The sequence below is a fragment of the Pinus tabuliformis genome, chromosome 4_2, assembly GCF_031772625.1.
Source record: "Pinus tabuliformis cultivar Carrire ecotype Pingquan chromosome 4_2, CPIR1, whole genome shotgun sequence".
Lineage (NCBI taxonomy): Eukaryota > Viridiplantae > Streptophyta > Pinopsida > Pinales > Pinaceae > Pinus > Pinus tabuliformis.
This window is the reverse complement of record NC_142304.1, coordinates 892,093,404-892,118,125: the sequence shown is the minus strand read 5'-3', so window position 1 is coordinate 892,118,125 and position 24,722 is coordinate 892,093,404. Positions and strand designations below refer to the sequence as shown.

Genomic DNA, 24,722 nt, shown 5'->3' with positions numbered 1-24,722 from the left:
AACTCAGGTGGAGGAGTGCCTCATGTGAAGGTCAAGGAACCGGAATCTTATGATGCAACAAGGAATGCAAAAACTCTTGGCAACTTTCTATGGGACATGGAGCAATACTTGGAACGGTTGGGTCTATCTGATGATGAGACAAAGGTCAAGGTAGCTGCTCAGTTCTTAACAAAGGATGCTAAGATGTGGTGGCGAAGGAGGTTGGATCAAATTGCCAATGACAGTGCTGATGACATTACTTCGTGGGATGACATGAAGAAGGCTTTGCAGACTCATTTTAGTCCTCAGGATGAAACATGGGAAGCAAGGAAAAAGATTAAGTACATAAAGCAGACCGGGAGCCTACAAGCATATTAGCGGGAGTTTGCAAGTACAGCTCTGGAACTTCCTGACATGGCGGAGAGGGACAAGGTGTTCAACTTCATTATTGGGTTGAAGCCTTGGGCACGCAATGAAGTGAAGAAGCAGAAGATTAGGACACTTGAAGAAGCTTTTGCTGTTGTTGACAGGTTGGTGGAGCATTATGATGAGACTTCTGATGATAGGAAGAAGAAGTCCAATAAACCGAAAGACAAGAAGAAGGATGATGCTTCGAAATCGGATGATAGTTCGAAGACGAAGAAAGCCTTGAAGTGTTGGATATGTGCTGGACCACACACGGTGAAGAATTGTCCTTCTAAACCAAAGGTGGCTGCTATTGCATAATCTAATGCGAAGAATGAAGGTGCTTCTGTGGGGATGATGCAGATACTTGGTGCTTCTGCTACTACGGAGGTGGTCTCTAGGAGAGATCCTGAGAGGAACAGATTGGAGTATGTTCGAATGAAGGTTGGAGGTGCTGATGTACTCACTATGGTGGATAGTGGGGCTTCTCACAACTTCATGGGTGAAGATACTGCGAGAAGGATTGGGCTGAAATTTGTACCGGCAAAGGCACAAATGAAGACAGTGAATTCTCCTCCTATTGAGATTCTTGGTATAGCTGAGAGGGTGGACACTACACTTGGTGAATGGACAGGGAAGGTTGACTTCACTATAGTGCGGATTGATGACTATGAAGCTGTATTGGGGATGGAATTCATGAAACAATTTGATGCTATGATTGTTCCACATTTGAAGAAGCTCTACATTTATGATGGAAGGGAAGATGTACCCATTGGTGTGCCAACCATTGGTGTGACAAGGCCTGATTGTAAATTGGGAGTGATGCAAATGGAGGATGAGAAGAGAATGGGAGACATGAGTAAGCGATTGTCTACTGTTGAGGCAAAGCTTACCGAGCAGTCATTGGTCATTAGATCACTTTCAGATAGCATCTTGGATTTATCAAGAAGGCTAGAGTTGGTTGAGGATGATGATGATGATGAGGAGGTATATGTGAGGCCGGATGTCCAGAAGGAAGACCGGGTTGCTTATCTACAAAGGATGGAGATTGAGGATCCTGACAGATGGATTGAGTTGATTAGTGAGGGAGAGCCTTCAGGCTCTACTCCCTCTACATCTTCTTAGATGGATGAGAAGATGGGGCTCATTGTTAGCTGCTCATGGCAGTGAGTCCCCTAAACATGTGGAGCAGGTATGACTGATGGTGCAGGGATGGCTTGGCATCAAGCATCATGACATGTTGCAGATAGATGGAGTTTCCATGGACCTGAGCATGGATTATGTAGATAGATTCTTGGTGAGTCAAGAATGTGGTAGGATGTTTGAGGAACAACTGATGATGGCATGAGGATGTTCACTCTCATGGTTTGAGCGTGACAGTTGGATTAGCTACCCAACTAGTTCAGACATGGGGTCGCGAAGTGTGCAGAGGTGTGTTGGCATTTTGTTGGAGTATCATGACAGAGGCTCACATTGGTGACACATGATGAGGTCGACAAGAGATGTTGCAATGGACATTGTGGCAGAGGGGTCGATGATCATTGATCAAGATGATATCTGATGGAGGACATACCGTAGAGGTGTATACCTTGGTATGGTTATCTTGGTGGCAGTTGGTCACTAAGGTGAGACATGATGAAGATGGAGTTCTACATATGTTGCAGGGATGTTTGCCTTATGTGGAGGAGTTGACATCATGGATAATGATGATCTTGGTGGATGGATATCGGGATGGTATGTTGTTGAGGATGACAACGATTTTAGGTGGAGGAGAATGTAAGGCCTTCGAGCGTGAACGCGAATGGGCGCCGGGCGAGTCGGCGTGCACGATGGGCATGCGGGCGGATGACGGGCGCGCGGGCGGGCGCGGACGCACAGGTGGGCGCGCTCTGAACGGAAATGCGACGAAGCGGAGAGCTACATGCGACGAAACCGTGGACAGTTTACGACACTTAGGAAATGTGATGGAACAATGGTGGATATATACCCGATGTGCATGGAAGAGATGTGCGGGCAGGTCGACATGGTAAAGGGCGCGTGCAGGGGTGTGTAACCTTGGTTTTGGGGGTCGGCTGGAGTGCCACCACCCACAGTGGTTCCACACTAAAAAGTGTATATACATGTGCGTTGAAGGATCATTTGGAAAGCAATTCGAACTTGGACAACTTCGCATAGCGTTCAAGGAGAAGAAGTGTGCAGATTTGGGTTGAAGTGCGCATAGCTCATGCGCATTACTCTTGGGCACGGTCTTGGTGTTATCTTGAGCCGGTCGAGGGTTGGGCAAGGTGTGCCCAAGGTTGTCTTGAGTGCAGAATTGTGCCGGGATTGACAAGGATGTCTTGGTGACTCGGGTGAGCACCCATCCTTTGTGCAAGGCGTGCACATGGTTATTGTAAAAGGTTGATTTGCCTATATTGTAAAAGAAGCTAAGTATTGGCTTGGAGTTTGCCAAGCATTACTTGTGATGATTGTATTATGAAGAAAGATTGATTAATATATATTGTCGGGCAGACTTGTTCGGGAGTTGCCCCTCCCCTTTATACTGTGCAATTGTTATTGTCTTTTATAATTGTTGTGGATAATGAATGAGTATGGGTGTTCATTGGTATAAAGGATAAATGTAATTTTACTTGGTTGCAAAACACAAACTAAATAAGGACAAGTGAATTAGGCGTAGTCCATGAATGTTAGTATTGGTGAAAAGAAAGCGTTCAGTGGTGCCGCACCTTGCTATAAGCGGTTGGAAGACTACCGCAGGTGTAGGGGCGTGACACAATCTCCCGAAAGAAACCCACACTCTTCATATAGGTGGAGCTCACACCAAGGGAAACATGCTTGAATATAGTGGTGTTCTTGCATCACCAAATGCCCCAAAATGTGTAAAGGGGGAGCGCCCTATAATCCTTGTTTTATTCAATCCAATGTGAAATAGGCATTGATAGAGGATATATAAAACTTGGCAAAAATATGGAGATACTTCCACACTTATTCCAAAATTGTAGTAGCAAAGGGGCAATTGAGAAAGGGGTGAACCACCTCTTCATTTGCATATTTACACATAAAACAAATCCCTCGACCCTATAAGCCCCTTGGCATGAGATTCTCCCATGTGAGGATCCGATTGTGAAGGGTAAGGCTGAAAAGGATATTTCAATTTAAGAGGGTAGTTCCAACTCCACATGTCTACCAGCCTAGCAACTCTATACATGGGCCGGAAATCCTTGGTAATGTAATTGTAAATATCTTGGACCGGGATATTTCCATCTATTACTCTTCTTTCCAAAGCAAGATAATCATCTTTTTCATTTAGAGTGATTTTGGCATGTCCAAGCATATATCTATCTCATTCCCACTCTAGCTTAAGATCAACTGGGAGGCCAGCGTAAAGAAGGGAAGGAAGTAGCGCATTTGGCCCCAATGTGAGCCTGAGTTTGGATAACTTAGGCCTAGAAAATTGGAGGATTGCGACCAATAGAAAATGATTTCCATTGATGCCTTTAATTGCATCTAACCCAATGACGATTCGATCTCCCCTACCCACTTCCCACCCTCAGCTCTTACATAATCATGGTTTAGCATGCATCATACTATGCCAAATAAACAAAGCATTCTTACATTATGGGGCTTCACTACTTACCCAATCCGCCAAGTTGAGATTTTGTAGGTATTTCTCTTTGATACTTAACTTCCATTAACCTGAATTGTTGAAGGCTCTCCATAGATGTTTTGTGAGTAATGCCAGGTTAAAACTAATGGTGTCTCTTATAACCCATCCACCTTCATCCATGCTCTCTTGGAGATTTGTTCTAGGTGAACCATATGAGGTTTCCCAATTTTACCAACCCTGCTCCATAAGAACTGAGTTATTATAGCATTAGTATTTTGAATGACAACTTTAGAAAGGAGGAAGTGATGCATCTAGTAGATTGAAATTCCTTGAAGAATAGCCTTAATCATTATGAGCCTTCCACCCAAGGACAATCATTTGTTTTCCTACAAAACTAGTTTCTTCTCAAACTTTTGAATCAACTAATCCCAATCTTGGTTTTCATAGTTGTTCAATTTCAAAGGAATACTCAGGTATCGAAATACTCTTGACAGTGGGCTAACTTTAACGACAAAAATGTTGGAAATATCCTGTATGAATGGATCCTCTATATAATCAGATAACATTTCAGATTTCATTGTGTTCATAATCAGACCAAATTCCAAACCAAAATTAGTGATTACCTATTGCAATTCACAACATTATGCTAATTTAGCTACACCAACACAAAGGATGTCATCCACAAATAAAAGGTGGGTAGAACGCATCTTTTTTGAGACTTTACAACTATGCATTCGTCTATCCTCTTTAGCAACCTGAATGCCTCTACTTAGTCCATGGATGACCAGTATGAATAACAAAGGCGAGAGAGCACATCCTTGTCTCAGCACCCAATAAATCCTGAAGAAAGTTGTTGACCTGCCATTGATCAACACTACCAAGTTTGCCAAGGAGATACATGCCATGAACCAGTTAATATTTCTGCATGTGAAGCCCACCTTATGGAGTTTCAATCTAAGAAATTCCCAATCAATCTGATCATAAGCTTTGATCAGATCAATTTTTAGAAGACATGTGTTCGATCTGTTTTTTTCGTTGAGTGTGTGCATTCTTGAGAAATGGTTATTGCATCTTGTATTTTTCTATTGGGAAGAAATGTAAATTGTTCTTGCCTAATGTAAGAAGATAAAATCCTTTTGCTTCTAATTGCTATTAGTTTGGATATCATCTTATATATCATGTTACATAAAAAGATAGGTCTAAAATCTAAGAAAGTAGAAAGATTAGACATTTTTGGAATTAAAGAGATGAAGGTTGCATTGATGGCACCTGAAATGTAGCCTTTTTATCGAGATTCTTCCATCATTTCTAAGATAGAAGGTCTCATTTCTTCAAAAAAAATGAGTAAAAATATTCGTTGGCCACCCATCTGGTCTAGGGATTTTGTCTCTTGATAGAGATTTAATTACCTCCTGAAATTTTGACAATGTAACTTGTTGGTCTAGCATCTTAGAATCCTCCACACTAACCATTTATGGAAAGAGATTAGTAAATCCTACCTGTACCAATGGATTAGATTCCTCTGATGTGCTAAATTGCTTGGAAAAGAAGCATATTGCATCATCCTGAATTTCCCATTGTGAGGTAAGAAGTTAATTGTCCCCATCATATATGTGCCAAATGGAATTAGTTATTTTTCTCTTTGATGCCACCTAGTGAAAATAGTGTGTGTTCTTGTCGCCTTCAGCAACCCATTGATCTCTACTCTTTAGCCTCCACTCATCCTCTTGAGTCTTCACAATTTTTTATTTTCACACCATTAGATATAGGAGTGCCTTCTTAGTGTGTGCCCTTGATTGTTCCTTCTTTCAGTAGCAAATCCATGAATGAGCCTCTTTCTTCGGCCTTTTTATCTTATAGGTGATCAATTCCATCTTATGTATGGATGAATACTCTAATGAAAGAGACCACGAGGATCTGACCAGTTTAATGAAATCCTTATCATTGAGCCATGTGTGAGTTAACTTAAATGGTAGGGCAGTAGACTCATTCTCTCTAGCCCATTCAATGAATATGGTTGCATGGTATGATATTTATGAGAAATATGTCCACGAATTGATGTTTTGTAGTATTTCACATGTATGTGAGTGGACCACAAACCTATTCAATAAATTTATAAGTCCCTTAGCTCCACTTTAATTATTCCTCCATGTAGGGACAATAGCACAAGGGATAATGTCCTTAAGTGAGTTGTGTTTAAATAAGTCCTTAAAAAATCTAGATAATAGATCTTGCTTACATTCTTTCCTCCAGTTCTCCCCATCATCCATGGTCAAGTTCAAGTCCCCTGCCAATATGAGAGATTAAGTATACAAGATCTCATTGGAGTCTAGTCTTTTCCAAAATTATTTATGATTTATGTAGATAGAATATAAATTGAGAATTCTTAAGTAGATGTGTGATCCCTAGAAGCATCCCATCAAAACAATCCTTGTAGAGGATTTATGCTCTTTGAAGGAGAAATAACGGTGGTCCCACATAGCATCCAACCCCCCTGAATTTCCTAAGGCACAAGTAGTGCAAACTTCCCAGGAAGGACACATTTTCATTAGGAGATATCAAGCTTCTCTTTGTCAGTCATTGTTTCTTGGAAGAGGACCAGATGAGGATGTTTGGATTAAATGAGATTGTAGGGGGATCTTCATTTTATGGACAATCCCAACCCCCTAACATTAAGTGACATAATCATCATTAGGGCATGGAGTAAGTGGGATTTTCCCCTCTAAGGACCTACACATCCAAATATTCAGTTGTATATTGGTTACCACAAGAGCTACAAGGATCAAATGGAGAGTAGAGAGCCTCCTCTAGTGTTTCAAAGAAGCAGATGTTGAGATATGATGCCAACCTCCCACATGCAGAGAACTTTTTATATTCACACTTTTCTTTTTTCAAGACACTACCTACTTTTGATGATTAGAAAGTGCCAAAACCTTTCTTTCTTGAAAGAATGATTTTTAAATGTGAGGGCTTCCAAATCCATAGATTCCACTCTAGCCATAAGTTCCAATTTAGAGTTCTCTCAAAGAGGGGAAGTTGTCTTACCTAAATTTGATTCTTTATTGGGAGGTGAAAATTGAAGTTGCTTAGCAACTGAAGTCTTTTCTTTCATGGTTTGAATAGGTTGTGAGAGGAGAACTAAAGGATGCAAACCCAGACTCAATATATACATAGCCCAACCTCCAACATAGTCCCATCCATAGGTGGTGCGAAATAGCAGATACAAGCCTTATCAAAGCCCCTATGATTTATATTTTGTAGCCTATGAGTGTTTATTGTTACTTTGTCATTAACTTCAGCCAAAGGACCCAATTGTAACTGGTCACTTCACACATCCTGCTTAGGCCAAGATATACGTTCAACATAATATGTGTCCCTACACATTTAATGATGACCTCCACCAAAATGCTAGGGGTATTCAACAATCAAATGGCCTGCATGGCACGCCAGGCATTGAAAGGGAACCCCCTAATGGTCCATCTATTGTCAAATGGAGAATGTACCTCAATATATGTCCAAAGGTAGCTGACAAACCACCTTATAGATCTACTTCAACAACGAACCATGCGATTCTTTTGTCTAAGAACCCCGCAGGCGCACATCCTCCATCCACATAGTAGAACTTGCCGATTTTGTTAGCTATTTCCATAATGCCTTTTTGGGACCAGAGTTCTAAGGGCAACCCCGAGAGCTTAGCCCAAAGTATTTTTCTCTTTGAGACTTCCTTAATAAGCTCAAAACCCACTGTTCATCGCTCGAGGAAGAGGAATCCACACCCCCGACCCCAAGGGATATCAATAATCTTCGCTACGTCCTCCTCCTCCAAAGAAAAAAGGAAGCCAAACCATCCATTAACCTCGATGCTCACCTTTGGTCTATAGGTAACGATTAAATACCAGATTTTAGCCACCCATTTTTTCATTTGGGTACCAGACAATTTGGCATGCTCCCACCTTCCAACGAAGACCCTCTGTTTCAGTATGATGACGTTGTCCAAGTAGGCATCCATGCCAAGGATGAGGCTTTGTACATCCTCTATTGCAGAGATATTTTTCGTTCTATTTTTTGAGTGCTTCTTCAGTGGATCCTTATCTGTCGGGTTCAAAATTTCCTTAGCAGCACAGGTGGCACCTGCTCCGTATCGTGGCCCAGCCTCAGATTTGTTTCGTCCCTTCCTGCTAGCACTTTCATTCTCCGTTGCAATCATGATATCAATAAATTTATCCACATCAAAAATATGGTCAAACAACGTGGAAGTTCCTACCATATCAAAACCTGGATGGCATCACCCCAGATAGGTTCGGGGCAATGGTAGCCGAAAGGGCTTGGGCCAACAACCTCCCATATTTTTCAAATTATCTGGTCTTGTCAAAAGAAATATTAGTCCGATGCAACCTACCCCAACATATTGAGTGATCTCGTAGATTGGAAAAATGTTCACCAAGAGCCAGAGCTTTGGTCAATACCAATAAAGCTTGACACCACCAATAGGATAAAAAGTAGTGTTGGGATTTGTGAGTTTTGACCAATCAACATCGTGTGATCTTCTCAAGAATTTGGTAAGTGCAAAGTGCTAATTGGAATGCACAAAGATGACGCTCAGAAATATCTCGAGATCATCCGTGCATGCAGGTCCGTCTTACCAGACTTCTTAAAGATACCCATCTTAACTGCACCCCAGAGTCCATTAATAGAAAGAGAAACTAAATTTGAAAACGACATACCTTCTTACCAACTGCATTAACTAATGTAGGTAGTGCTGGGAGAGCCTCTCCTCCGGGAGTGAACGGCCCAGCAATGGCCAATGCCTCCTGAATCACAGAGGGACAAGGTCCAAGCAACAAGGAGAGTCACGCTGCAAATACAGTGCGACTAATGTGTACACCCAAATGTTTTCTTCCCCTTTTAAAATCTTTCCTAGAAATGAATGTATCTCACCACCCCGCTAGTTAACAAAACTCACCGCCCATCGGTTACAGAAAATTCATGCTTCTGGAGTGAATATTTTGTTTTCACATCCCGCCTAAGAGCACTACAACAACACCAAAATCAACTACTACTTCAGCACCACCCACAGCTCTTACTAAATCTTATTCCCCACTACACCCCCTCCACAACTTTTGATGTTCTTACATGCAATCACAATCCACACAACAACTACAACACTTAAGCCAGCAGAAACTGCACAAAAGCCAACAGCAACAGCATTGCCAACCAAGGCTCCCCTCTGAGTTCTAGTTATCATATATACTTCTTATTTTTATTTATACATCCTTTGTAAGAGTCTTCAGTAACCTAGCAGAGGAAAACCATTCATTCATTGTACCTTCTCCACAAAAACATCTACTCATACTTTAGTGCTACTCCAATCGGCTACCACGCAACACTGTGCCGGTTCCATCCTCAATATTCTTTGAACCCAATTTACTATCAGTTTCATCATTAACAACGCCAGTGCATATGCCCCGACTGCCGTGCACAGAGCTCCTTCGAGTTTAGAAAGGAAGCTTAGTAGTCTCTCTTCTTTACTGCTTTTCTAATGTCCACAACGATGAGTGCAATGAGCAGAAGTGCACCTACTAACAACCCCAATAATTGTGAGAGTTCATTCACCAACAAGCTTTCCATGATTCAGAGCTCCCTCTCAACCTACAGTTACAGTTGATACGATTTGCCAAAAAAATTAATTGATACTATTTAATATTTTATTTCTATGATAAAATAAAGGGAAATCAGTGTTCCGGGTTATAGTTTTGTTGACTTAGCAAATCAAGAAGGTTGGCATTGTGGTAAATGTTATGGAAAAGAGAACAGATGTGCATAAGAGCTGGGAAATCTAAGAAAAGTTGTTTATCATCTTCAACCCTCTTAGTATTGAAAAGGCAATATATTCTTTCATCCCAAGGCATTGTGGCAATAGACCAACCCCTTATTTCACTTCAGAGATCAAGAGAATTAGTTATTATCTTGGCAATGTTCATTTTCTTCTTATCACTGGTCAAAATGGAAAGGTAATTTTGGTTAGCAAAAGTGGGATTGATCATCTCCTTATAATACCTTAGCTTCCTTTTCCTCTCTAGCTCCTTATCGTCCCATAATTGTGTTAGAATATGTTTTCATTGATTGCAAATAAAAAGAAGATTATGGAAAAAGCAGAAATGGTTCCAAGCAGCATGATCAAAGAAAAAGATCAACTCAAATATGGCAAAGGAAAAGGGGGTCAAGTTGTAGATATTTCAGAGCCATTTATGGTATAGAAAATCATTTGAGTAGCTCTTATAACTTGCTTATATGGATAGAGCTCTAAAAGAGATTTCTAATGGTATATAGGAGTTTACAAATGGCCTTTTGGATCATAATTTATTGTCAGCCAAAGGTGACAATCCCCTAAGGTCAAATTGTAGCTCAAGTTGGTGGTAGGGACAAATTGGTGCAAGTTTGGAGCTTTTGCCAAACACAACGAAGTCATTGGTAGTGCAACTGAACGAAGTTTCGAGTAGACGTGTAGTGGAAAACACAACACCATAGCAAGAGGTAATTAGTCGATGGTGGAGCCCATGTCCATGTAACCCCCGAGGAAATTCCCCAGACATTATGAAAACATGCACAATGGAGAGCTCTGGGATGACATGGCACTAGGAGTACACAACCAGATCAAGTTAGCAGGAAAAGATAACATTGATTGGCAGAAGTCTGCAATGGGAGGTCGCCATGGGACATCTCATCCTAGGAGGCCTTCCCAAAAATAATAAAAAAGAGGCACAAAATGGGGAGCTCTGGGATGACAGGGTGTCAGGTATGTGTGGAAATCGACGTAGCAGGTGAAAGGGTCTAGGACCCTTTAAATTTTAATGAATAAAATCCTCGAGACTCCTTTTGCTTCTGTACTGTTGACATCATTGATGACAGTTGGTGTAATTTCATTGGCATGTACAAACAATGTGAGAGCCACGGGGTTGGTGACATTAGCATTAGGTGACATGTGGCATGTGTTTTCGACACTTTAAGGTGGCCAAGTGGACCAAATTTGGGTCACACATGTCACTACTCAGGAGCCACCACTTGGCTTTGAAGATGCATGCATGACGTAATGGGAGTTTATGGTGTAGCGCACATAGAATGGTATGAGGTGACTTAGCACTAGGACATGGTGGATCATAGGTGGCAGTGACAGCTCACCCTGACGGTTTGGTGATTAGTCCACGAGTGCAACATAAGTCCCACCGGAACATGTCATCCCAGAAGGGCGACACCGGAAGGTTTATAAGGTGAGCATGTAGGCCTCTCCGAGTTGACTAGGCTCTAGGACAGGTGGAGTACATGGTGGCATATGGAACAGAGCCAATAACCATTAATAAAAGCACATGTGGGCAGATGGGTCCTCATGGGATAAGATACATACCCAAATTTATTGATAGATAAATTTATAATGGAGTTATCTAGTGAGTGACAATTTTGTCTGGAAAATAATTTTTTCAATGGAAGAGATATTTTTTATTTTGTAAAATTTTGATTTAGAAGTAATTTAAGCTAGATTTTTAACGTAGAAATAAATTTAGCATCTTCAAAAATCTAAAAAAAAAAAACCAAAATTTTTATAATTTAATAGTTTAATAACTATAACTTTGGACTCCCAAAAATTTCAACAAGATTTTTCCAAAAAACATACTTAAAAAAAAAAAGCAAAATCATTTCTACATATATCGTATCATCATATAATAGTGCACATTGACGAATATTATCATAGATAACTGAAAAATATTCGTGTTATATAGGAACTTGAAACTTTTTAGGGTCAATTGGAAAAATACAACAATAAGATAAAGCTATATTACTAAAAAGGTTCAATAATTTTTTAATTATTGATTTCTATTAACGAAAATTAGTTGAGCGTCATCCATGTTTAATTAGTTTTCTATATGACCTAATATAATTTCATGTAAAGTAATTAGAAGTAAAAATAAATATGTGAGTAAGATGCTTAAACCTTATATTTCTCAAAAATATCTTAAAACTTTATTTAAATAAAATGTTGGCTACAATAATAATAATAATAAATAAAACATGTTATGCATGTTTAATTAGTTGTCTATATGACCTAATATAATTTTATGTAAAGTAGTTAGAAGTGAAAAAAATAGGTGCTTAAACTTCATACTTTTCAAAAATATTTTAACATGTTATTTAAATAAATTATTTGAAGATCTATGTTAACTAACTATTGTGAATATCAACTTCATATATATTTGTATATAGAAAAAAAATATTAAAAGAAAATATTTTAATGTTGTATAAAATATTTATGAATAAAATATCTTAATATGAAAATATATAATATTCAAGAATACAATTTACACATTGAAAAAGTACACATTGTTTATTTTCACTATAAAATAAGTTTGCACCTGAAGAAATTTGATCCCTCTCGGCTTATGTTAGATATGTACTTAAAATAGATCTATGCTAGTATATACTATATAGATTTCCTACAAATTCCATAAACATTGAAGTTTGATAATATTAAATTCAAATTCGAAAAAGGAAATCGTCCACTCATCATAGAATTTTAGTTAGATAATGGAGTTTGGTGATGGAGATACATTATAAATATAACTATGCCGTAAGGCATTTCCTTTTGAGAAGAACTCCCCTTTATGCCACTATGTGCAATGGTGAACCCTTAGATCACTTCGTTAGACGATCAGAGTAATACTATCCATTGGATTATTATCATTTCAAATGCCCAACTTCCGCACATGTGTTATCATATAAATCACATTCAGATTTGTTCATGTTTGGGTTTTGAATGGTTACAAGAGGCTCTGTGCGGTGGTATCAACAGAATCTGGGGCAGGAATAGGAGAGCATCATACGAAACTAGAAAAGGATTCCTGCGACTGTGATTTTTCCGCATATTATGTGAGAGGATAGAAAGCCAAGATAAATTTTCCACTTTTCCCACTGGAAATCCCCTACACCTCTTCTTTATTCCACCTGAAATTCAAGACTCTGCAGTGAAGTTCGCTAAGGATAATTGTCGCTATCATCTGAACCAATGTTTCATCTTCTAGTTTGAAAGTTGAACACTGCATTGACGACCAGGAGATTTGGGTGAAGAACAATCACACGTTTTGGGGTTGGGTACTTCTTTAATGTGTGGAGAGCGGCAAGTCTCCAAATTTAAAAGAATTCTCTCCCTTGGATGAGTCCATGCATTACTTTGGGGTTCACTAGTAGCCCACGAAGGCAAAGTGGTTAATTTATAAATTATTTTTATGGAATGGTTGACTTCTCCTATAGGTCATTGTCCGTGGCCATCCATGGCAAAAATTTCACATCAGAATGAAATGCTTTTAATCTCTCCATTTCGGATTAGAAGCTAGCAAGTGAAATTGAGCATACACAATTAATTTTATCACTAAAGGTTTCTGACGGCGATGAACACCCTTCTCTTTTTATTCTCAATTCTCCTACAAGGTGTTGTCGGTGGCCATCCATGGCAGAAAGTTGTTTTGCAATCAAAATCTTGTATTTGTGATATTTTTTCATTCCCTGCCTGAGTCAGTGTCTATATGCTTATGCTTATGCTTATCACTGACGAATGACATTGGTGGATGAAATCTCCTCTTCATATTGAGAAGATGTGCCACCAACATAAAATGAGGTCACATCTTCATTATTATTTTTACACAATCAATTTTAAACCAAAAAAATGGAAAAAAGATGATAGAATTGCAATCTATTTTGAGTTCCATTCACTAGCAAAGTTTAATGCGTGTTTGAAACAATTGCAAGAATGATATGACAATGCTAGGACATTGAAAAACTAGTTGATGTAGTATGATCTCTTGCACATAAATTAGTCCAAACTCCCGTGAATAGTTAGACCAAATTTTTCATGTTATGTTTTCCTTTGTGTCCTTTCAACATATATACAAGGAATATAATCTCCAACAGATGCTCTTTCACTTTTTGCGGAGGAAGGAATCATTCTTTTTGAAAATCGTCAGGGCTTGCAGCTTATTAACAGGGGGACTTAATTTTCCTTTAGGCCGCCAGTTACAGACTTCTACATTATAAAAGCAATCATGTCAATTTATATTTCTTCTTTTCTTTCTGCAATATGGGAGATGTGATTGGTTGTCATTTTTGTTAGCTTGTGGAGATGTGGTCAGTATTAAGAAATGTTATAAATTAGAACTAAATTGTGGGAGTTTATGAGGTTATTGCCAAGAAAACTGATGGATGGGTGGACTACAACATCAAGTGCTCAGGGAATTTCAAGGCCATGATTCAAGCATGAGAATCATGTCATGACGTATTTACTCTACCTTCCCTTCCCTTTCATTTGAAATTGTAAATATATGCTCAGTTTTAGCAAATACAAATGTTGATCACATGGGTATGTGTTTGTTCAGGGATGGGGTGTAGTTGTTTTAGTGGGGATCACTCATTCAGACACAGTCTTTGCAACCATCCCCGTGAATTTTCTAAATGAGAAGACATTGAAAGGAACCTTCTTTGGAAACTATAAGATCTACTTCGATTTGCTAGGCCTTGTAGAATTTTATTTGGATAAAGTAAAACTTCTATCATTTATTTATTTATTTATGTCACTTCTGAAACAAATATATTTCTCTCTCACACCATGCCTCCTCATTTCCTATTTCTCTCTCACACCAAGCCTCCTCATTTCCTTTCCTTTCCTCGTATTGAATCACTACTCGTCTTTAATTAGGTTTTCAATCTAACTTCCTTTCCTAGTGTATTGCTTGCAAAACCTTGAATTGGAGAAATTCTATACACATGATATTTATACAGAGAGGTTGCTCTACAATGGATAAATAACAGGTCTCATCACTGTGAAATAATTGTTAAAATTGTGAAGTCAAAAAAAATATATTGGAAATTTTGGATGATTAATTGTTATGGTCATAATAAATCAAATAATATTACTAGAAAATATATATATATATAGTGTCCTAAGCTTGATAAACTTTGTTAATGGCATGTGTTTCCTTTAACCATTCACCCATTATTCCATTCCTCAATAAGCATTCACTCCCAGCTAAATCAACGAGGTGAAGCACTCCATGAACATGTTGTTGAGTATTCTCATTTACACCAGCAATTTAAAGTGTGAAAACACAATGACCTATTTTTTTTTTTTGTTGAAATGGTTTTGCAGAAGTGGTTTTGACATTGTCAGTGCTCTGCCTTCTTTAACTACTTATAACGCCAATGATTTGGGTGTGCAAGGTCTTGAAGCCTCACAATCTCGTGGTGGATGAAAAAAGGGAGGCATTTACAAGTCCCATTAAGAAATTTACACATTAGGTGAGTATTTTAACTGAATTTTCATTTACATTTTCTTTTAGGTTTTGCAGAAATTCAATAATGGTTTCTTCTCAATTTTGTAGAAATTCAAAAATGGTTTGCTTCGAAACATTGAGAGAAATTGATTGAATTAAAACCCTTGGTGGTTGGGTTTACTTTAGGAAGTTCTTTGTAGACATTTGATATCCATCTTATCTTTAAATCTATATATGATTATTTTAATCTTACTAGAATAGACCTGTTTACCTTACCAATATAAAGTCTATCCATGAATACTAAATTGAATAGATTACACTCCTCTATTTAAATATAGTTTAAGATTAAGCAAATCTTTTGTTGAATTAATCATTCTACTAATTGTATTGGGGATGAAGGGAATACCTATATTTACTTCTATTTTATTTCTACATTTGACACTTTGCATAATATGGCTAGTATGATTCGATGCGTTTCAATATAGACATATAATTTTTTTTGGCATTCACATGTGATTAGATTAACAATTTTTGTGGCATTCCTAGGAACGCTAATTTGAATATTCACTCATCAAATTTTAAATATCTTGTCATTCAATTTACTTACAGCTACCATTATTAACTAAAGGAGATTCTTTGGTGTTTTATTATTCTAGTGATCGCTCTCAGCAAAACGATTACAATGGCCACAAAATAGATGGTAAGACAAAGTGTTCTAGCCTATTGACTTTGGAGAATGAGTGTAGACCATGAGATCAACGATATACTAGTAAAACTGTTGGAAAACATTAATTCCAACCACCGTGTGCATTCAATGCATTGTCTAGTTTCTGTCTAGTTTCTTCTGGTTTCTTCTCGAGAGTTCAGGAAAGGGTTTCGAGAGTTCAGTTAGCTTCCCAAGGAATCCATCACCACCGACATTCGAGAACCTTCATCACTGTGTATAAAATCATTATTTGGCAATGTGAAATCTAGCTTGTGTGTTTGTGTTCAATTTTGTGTATGTGTTCTCTGTTATGGTATCAGAGCTCAAGTGAGTTGTGAGGAGAAGAGGAGTGGTAAATTGTTGCATGAGACCGATTGTGGTGTTGAGTGTTTGATTACAGTGAGCACTAAGCTACCTGGAGCTATGTTAAAATAAGAGTTGTGTTTTGAGTGTGCAGAGAGCATGAGTATCATTGTTGTGGGTAAGCAACATAATGAAAAGCTCTTTTCGTGTGCCACTATGTTAGAGAGTCGCACAATTGTGAGAGAGAGTGTTGCTAAGTTGTGAGAAATTGTGATAACGTTAGAGCGTGGAGGAGCCTAGAGAGTCGAGGAGAGCTGAGGAAGGGCGTCAAGGAGCGCTGAGGGCTGCAAATGCTGTGAGCAAGTATTGTTGTTGGTGAAACTATCTTGTTAGCTCTGCTAGTTGCAATTTTTTCTTTCTACCCACAAAACTGAATGTTGTGGGTTATGTGAGCACTGGTTGCTAGTGACCAAGTCATGGCACTCTCATGGTGAGAGCATTGTATTATGTTGTCAAAAATAGAACGAATGCATGGCTGAGGAGGACGTAAGCTTGGGAATTTACTGGGCTCTTGAATAGTCGTGAATGTGTGGTCCTTTGAAGCATGAAGCTACTCGCCGCCATGTGGAGTAAAATTTGTGTGACCCTTTAAAGTTTCTGGCTGCTATGTGGAAGTGTCGTTGGACTTCCAGAAGTGTTTGTTGTGTGTTGCCTGTGATGAACTGAAGTTAGGTTACACATTGAAGACCGAAGGTGAGTGTGTGAAGACCTGGTGTCTTGTTCCTAACTGTGTGAGAGCACTATGTTGCCTGCTAAGGAGCCGCATCACGTGAAAGATTGTGCAAGTTGTTTGGGTTTCATTGTTGTGCATTGGGCGATTGATCCAAGTTGAGGGATTCAACAAATAGGCTAAGGGAGAAAGACCTGTGCATTGTTCGATGTTTGGTGCTGGAGAGTTATGGATGAGGTCCAACATTGTTGAGGAGTCTTCTTTGAGGAGCATTCTTGTCGATCTAGGTGTGAAGCAGGCAGTGAGTGATACTCGATGCAGCATTCGAGAAAAAGATAAGTGAAAGCAAAGGTCACGACATAAGTGAAGCAAAGCTTGTTGAAGGCAACAAGTGTGATAGAGTTGGCTAGTATTGGTGGTCTTCGGGCGTTCAAGCAAGTGGAAAGGGTCGATCAGAGTTGGAGGTCGAAAGCACTGTGGAGGTGCTAATGGAAAAGTGAAAGTCCATTTGAAGCGTGTGCTTATCTGTCAGGTATTGTTGAGGCTAAGTGTGTTTTTGACCACTTAGTTGTGAGTGATTTGCACGATGTAGTAAGAGTAGAGGTGTTGTGAGAGTGTGGACATTAGTTTGAGTGGCCAATGGCAGTGGTGTGAGCGGTCAGCTTTTGTTGTGGCCTGAGGAGGTCGTGTTTGGTGCGTCTATCAGGATTCGAACCCGAGCTTATTGTTGGATGGCTTAAGCGTTGTGTGAAAACGATAAGTGTAGTGGCGCAGGAGCTAAGCGCATGGGTGTTGCTGCTGATTGGATGCCTCTGTGAGGATATGATCCTTGAAGGATTCCACTAATTTGGTTGGTCTCTGTTGATCCACAGTTGGTGTCACATTTGGCCTCAAAATTTTATGTGGTGTTATCGAGTTCTAAGTGGCATTTACTTGTGTTGCAAATCTCTATTGGCTGGCATGAATTTGAGGTCTCTGATGTGAGTCGCAGGGTAGAAAGCCATCTGTCCTATTGGAAGACAATGAATGCAATAATATTTGATAGGAATCTTTTTGATGATGTTTTTTTAGAGAGTCCATTTGGAAGTATTTTTGGGCCTGGTAATATTTTTTATTCTGGTAGTATTTTTGAGTCTAAAGAATTATTTGATAAACATAATGGTTTTATTGTTGAGCAGTCTATTTCACATTATCCTATAATCACTCAGAGAAAAATTTGTTTTTCCCAAAACCCAACTGTTAGAAATTTGATTGGATTTACTTCTAAGATGGCTACCACATTGGAGGATACGACCATGGATGTTGTTCAGAGGTTGCTCATGTTCGAAGATGACTACATTTTGGTGGCTCCTCATGGAAAGTGGGGAGAGCATGAATTGGATTATCTTGTTTTCATTGTTCAGGATCCTGCCTTGCATTCCAATCTAGAAGAGGTTGTTAATTACATAAGCAAAGAGCAGTTGAAGGAGCTCATAAGGGAAGCAAGAAAGGTGAAGATGACACTGCATCAACAAATGAACAAGCATGGACCCTTTAGCAAGAAGGAAAAAATGAAAGATGTGTTATCAAATTGTGTGTTGTAGAAAATCCAGATTATGTTGTAAGCCTAGCTAAGACTTAGACCAATAGGTATGTCAATTAAGAGTATGCTTACAGTGTCTTATGTATTGTGCTATAGTGTATTTTTTGTGTTTGTCATATGGTTAGAATCTAGGGGGAGTGTTGGAAAACATTAATTCCAACCACCGTGTGCATTCAATGCATTGTCTAGTTTCTGTCTAGTTTCTTCTGGTTTCTCTTGGAGAGTTCAAGAAAGGGTTTCGAGAGTTCAGTTAGCTTCCTAAGGAAGCCATCACCACTGGCATTCAAGAACCTTCATCACTGTGTATAAAATCATTATTTGGCAATGTGAATCTAAGCTTGTGTGTTTGTGTTCAATTTTGTGTCTACGTTCTTTGTTAAAAATAACTCTTACTCCGAGAGCACCACATCATGCAATCGTGGATGTTTGGTATAGTGGCACTGTCATATGTTTTCCCTACATTGCGTCTTCAACCACACGTCAGTGCTTCTGAGGTGCAATCCATGATCGTTTTTTACAATCATGGTTGGTTCTCAAATTTTCTCATATCTAAAATTAATTGTTTTAGGGTTGACAAATTTAGTCCATGAAAATGTGTAGGAAAGAGGACTATACACGTTAAAATGCCATGCTTAAAGTAAAAATGGGAGGTGAAGCCATATGAGATAATAAGGTAAGATTATGTTATTATTTAGGTTTGTTTTTAACAAAAACATGTTTGTGTATATTTTTAATATAAAATTTAAACATAATTAGATTGATAATTAATTAAATAGTTGTGATTTATTTTGGAATAAGGATTTTAGGTTAATAAATAAATATATAAAATAATTAATTGTATTTTATAATTACTTATGCTTTAGCTTGTTTATCTATGTTGGATAACAAGTTTATTATCTTGCTATTTATTTTATCAATTTGTGTTGGAGCTTGAGCACATGTGTGAATCTTAGAAACTTTTTTTACCAGAATTTTGGATGTGGGGTACAAGCCTCCAAGATTTACATGCTTTCTAGTTGTTTAACCAAGCTCCAAAAGATTTGGTTCCTGAAGACCAAAATCTAAGCCACTTTTGGTACCAATTCAACAAACTTGTAGATTTTTACAAGTAGTGTAGAAGTTTTTGACAAGGAAACATGGAGCAATGAGAACTTAAAAAAATTATTTAATTGCACTGATAATTATAGTGTAGATAACATGTTTTATATTTATGATTCTTATTATGATTTGTATATGAAATGAATAAATATGAATTATCATTAGAAAATCAACAATATTGTGCATGTTTCTTCTATGTTATTATTTCCTAGGTTACTGCTTTAATGGGTTTCCATTACAATCTGCCTTACATTCCCATTGCAACATGTGTTGCAATTACTAGTAACAAACAAATAACACAAAGTGCAACGAGCATGACCACAGGGGTGGTTTTAATTATTCGCTTTGACAGAGGGAGGATGTTGACCTTTGATTTATTGGGTGAGATAGACAATGACGTCTTACATTTCTTTCCCTCCTCATACCGGAACGTGAAACTTTTACAAAGTGGTTAAATACAGTTTAGAATTTTACAAAGCCGTCAAGTTCAAAATTTTACAAAGCCGTCAAGTTCAAAATTTTACAAAGCCGTTAAGATTTTTACTTGATATTAAGAAACGAGTCAGAAAAGTGTGAAAATTGTCAATTTTGACGGGTAATTTTATTTTGAAATTCCAACTCTAATAGTAGGTGAAGCCATGAAATAATAAGATAAGATTATGTTATTATTTAGATTTGTTTTAACAAAAATATGTTCTTGTATATTTTTATATAAAATTTAAACATAATTAGATTGATAATTAGTTAAATAGTTGTGGTTTATCTTGGAATAAAGTTCATAAATTAATAAATAAATTATATAAAATAATTAATTGTATTTTATAAATATTTATATTTTAGCTTGTTTATTTATATGGGATAACAAGTTTATTATATTGTTTTTTTTTCCTGAATTTGTAATGGAGCTTGAGCAACATGTGTGAATCTTAAAACTTCTTTTACCATAGTTTTGGATGTGGGTACAAGCTTCCAAGATTTACATGTTTTTTAATTGTTATTATTTCCCAGGCTACTGTTTCACTGGGTTCCTATTACAACATAACTTACCGTCTTGCCATTACAACATGTGGTGTGCCATAACTTGCCGTGTTGCCATGTGGTGTGCCATAACTTACCGTGTTGCCATGTGGTGTGCCATTACAACATGCGGTGCAATTACTAGTAACAAGCAAAGGGTCCGGGCGACGAGCATCTCACAGGTGGTTTTTATTATTTGCTTCGACAGGGGTGGTTTTTATCATTCGCTTCGACAGAGGGAGGATGCCGACCTTTGATTTGCTAGGTGAGATGGACAATGACGTCTTGCATTTCTTTCCCTCCTCATACCGGAACGTCAAACTTCTCGCCTGGTTTAAAGTATGTGAGCATATACACTATCTCCCGCATGCTGGGTCTGTGTGCAGGGTGCTCCTGTACGCAGAGTAGAGCCACCAACAACATATGCATCGCCTCCTCCTTGGGAACGCTGTGGAGCCTGGGATCTATGATCTTCATAACTTCTTCTCTTTTCTAACTGGTTGTCTTCTTCACCCACCCTGTGATGTTCAGGCAACTCCTATTTCCAACCCAATAGCCTCATTAATGCGGGGCTACATGCACAGGAGATAGGAGTTTATAACACGGGAGGTGGCCTCATTAATGCGGGGCTACATGCACAGGAGATAGGAGTTTATAACACGGGAGGTGGGTACTAGGCCGTTTTTTTTTTATTATCTAAACGGGGAGGTGGCTATCTCCTGCACATGTAGCCCCGCATTAATGAGGCTATGGGGTTGGAAATAGCATTTTCCGTGATGTTCATGCCCTCTTCATATTCCCTTTCATCCACTGATTTCTTGCCACTAAGCAGCTCAAGCAGAACGACTCCGAAGCTGTACACATCGCTTTTTTGGTCCACGTTCAGTGTGTACCCGTACTCTGTGTAAATTCAATGCTTAAAGTTTCGTTGAGTATTAAATGAGATTGAAAGTTGCATAACTGCTATGCACAGTAAAAACTTCAGACGACCCTTTACTAAAATTGGAAACAGCAATTTACCTGGAGCTATGTAGCCAAAGGTACCTGCCACTGAAGACATGCAATCTGAGGCAGCCGAATGACACAAGATCTTGGCGAGTCCGAAATCTGCAACATGGGCTTCAAAGTTCGAGTCAAGAAGAATATTGTTGGATTTCACGTCGCGATGAAGAATAGGCGGACTGGAATCATGGTGAAGATGGCACAAACCCTTAGCAGCTTCCAGTGCGATTTTGTATCTAGTTTGCCAATAGAGATGTCCGCCATTGTTTCCATGAAGCAGCTCCCCCAGGCTTCCATTAGTCATGTATTCATACACCAGAAGATTAGTGTCGTGGTTGGAGATAATGGCCAACAATCTGACTATGTGCCGATGGCGGATTTTTCCCAGTGTCTTGATCTCTGCAGAGAAACCACGATCATTTGAAGAGGCTGTAGTACCCATTAATTTCTTCACCGCAATTTGTTGGCCATCGGGCAAGATACCTCTATACACAACTCCGGCTCCTCCTTTGCCGATGATGTTCTTTTCTTTGATGCATTCCAACACATCACCACTCCCAAAGTTGAGATCGTGGAAGGCGGTCATACTCCAGGACCTGGCGTCGTTTTCTTTCTTGATGGCTGTTGCCTTGGATTTGACTGCCCAAAAAATTAACACTAGAGAGCAGAAGAGTAAAAATACCATAGCTGAGAGACCTGAAAAAAGTCCAACCTCGAGGTGTGCTAACCCACAACGGCCCAATTGCGATCCGCATAAGTAGGGGTTCCCTGCAAACAAGCTTTTATTGAAATGTGAAAACAGGCTGCCCTCGAGAACATGGCCAGAAAAATTGTTATAAGAAAAATCCACATAGGTCAAACTACGCATGTTCTGCAATTCTTTGGGAATGCTTCCGTTCAAGCGATTTCTGGATAGGTTCAGATAGTACAGATTCATTGTGGTGATTACCAATGGGATGGGACCGTTGAATTTGTTCTGGCTAAGATCAATGTGATGGAGAAAAGTACAGTTGCTAATCTCCCCAGGAATCATACCAGAAAGCCAATTTTTGCTGAAATTAATCTTCTCGATCTTCCCCAATCGACCAATCTCCTGCGGCACATTGCCTGTTAATTTATTTCCATTTACGAGAAGCTGCTGCAAATCTGATAACTTACTAATCTCCTTAGGAATCTTGCCAGAAAGCCTATTTTTGCTGATATCGATATGTTCAATCTTCTCCAATTGCCCAATCTCTGGCGGAACATTACCTGTTAATTGATTTCCATCGATTAGAAGAAATCCCAAATCAAATAATTTACCAATGGACGAAGGAAGAAAGCCACTAAGACGATTATTGGAAATACTCAGCCACCATAGCCTGGAGGATACATTATTTTTTTTCTCAGGTATACTCCCACTCAGATAATTGTTCTGCAATTGGATTGAAAACAACATGGGTAAGTATAGCAAGCCAGCAGGAATTGAACCATTCAAATAATTTTGCCCCATGAGGATTGTATTCAGGGATTTGCATGCGCCCAGAGACTCAGGAATCGGGCCGGAGAATAAATTGTTTTCTATAATTAACTTCGCGAGCCTTCCACCCTTGCAGAGATTTGGAGGGATGGGACCAGTTAGTTTGTTGCAAGAAACATTCACTTCCAGTAGCTTTCCACTAATGCCGAGTTGCTGAGGGAGGGAACCTGTGAAATTGTTTTTCAAAAGACACAAATTCTCCAAATTTGGCAAGTCTCCAACGAAAGATGGAATCCCGCCATCTAGTCTGTTCACGGACAGAGACAGCGTTCTCAACTCTTTTAGCTCCGAGAATTCCACGGGTATTCCGCCAGAGAGATTATTATAGGTTAGATCCATGACTTTTAATCTCGAAAGATGCCCCAGCTGAGGAGGAATAGGACCAGTGAGGCCACTGGAGATCAAATACATTGTTTCCAGATTTTTCAGACCACCAAGCTGAGAGGGAATTGCACCGCTAAGATCACCACAATGGGACATATCGAGATGTACAAGCTGCTTGCTCAAATTCCCAATCTCGGGAGGAATCTGACCATCAAATGCATTGAATCCCAAATAAAGCTCTTTCAAATTTGCCAGTTTTCCAAGCTCTACTGGCAATCTACCACCTAGATTATTTCCATCCAATCCAAGATATTCTACATTTTTCAGTTTCCCATACTCAGCAGGTATGCTGCCCGAAAAGTAATTATCTCCGAGATCAAGATACCTGAGCTTAACGAGATAGCTCAAGTCCAGTAGCAATGGCCCGGAGAAATTGTTGACAGAGACGTCGAGGACCTCTAAGTTCCTCAATTTCGTTAGGTTGGAGGGTAGGCTTCCATTGAGAATGTTTCCGGAGACGTCTAGTGAAAGGAGGGCTGGCAGATTTGTGACCTGAGTGGGGAATGGGCCTGAAATACCCATGGAAGAGAGAGTTAGATTCACCACTTGACCCATACGGTCACATTGGACGCCACTCCATGAACAGTGAGTGGTGTAATTGGAGGGTCTCCAGCTGTCTAATGCATGATGAGGATCAATTATTTGTGCTTTCATTGAAATAAGCACTGCAGCATCTCCATGGAATGAAGAATTGGGGAAAGCAGATGATGGGTCTAGAAACAAGGCAAGGAGGAAAGCAGACAAGTGCAAGGCAAGTTTTGGGAGTCTCATCTTCTAATGGATGAATGAGCTACTATATTGACAATGCCGTTATTGTCACTGCAACAGAAAACAGGTCCAACAACTAGAATCTAAAATCATGAAATTAAGAGAGGGAAAAACCAAGATGGTGTAAACCTAACCAATAGTTTCTGTAAAATAGCAGAAATGAATGGGAGAAGAGGCGTGATAAGAACAAAACGAGAAGGAGATGCTGACCTGCAGTCGAAAGAGAACCACATGAGAACAGTAAACGTGAGTTCACCGGAGATACCCGAAATCAATGTCCAGATACGCGTATATATATATGTATGTGGTG

General features: G+C 39.0%; 1 protein-coding gene across 1 annotated transcript in view; it reads right to left on the bottom strand.

The window, feature by feature from the left end:
• LOC149172570 (uncharacterized) overlaps nucleotides 1–24,415 on the bottom strand; it is an 82,509-nt gene extending 58,094 nt beyond the window's left edge. Inside the window, 4 exon segments of the mRNA XM_089426377.1 lie at nucleotides 21,049–21,264; nucleotides 21,518–21,639; nucleotides 21,760–22,848; nucleotides 22,993–24,415. Of these exon segments, the coding sequence (XP_089282503.1) occupies nucleotides 21,049–21,264; nucleotides 21,518–21,639; nucleotides 21,760–22,848; nucleotides 22,993–24,415 (2,850 nt within the window).
• Nucleotides 24,416–24,722: the final 307 nt, after the last annotated feature.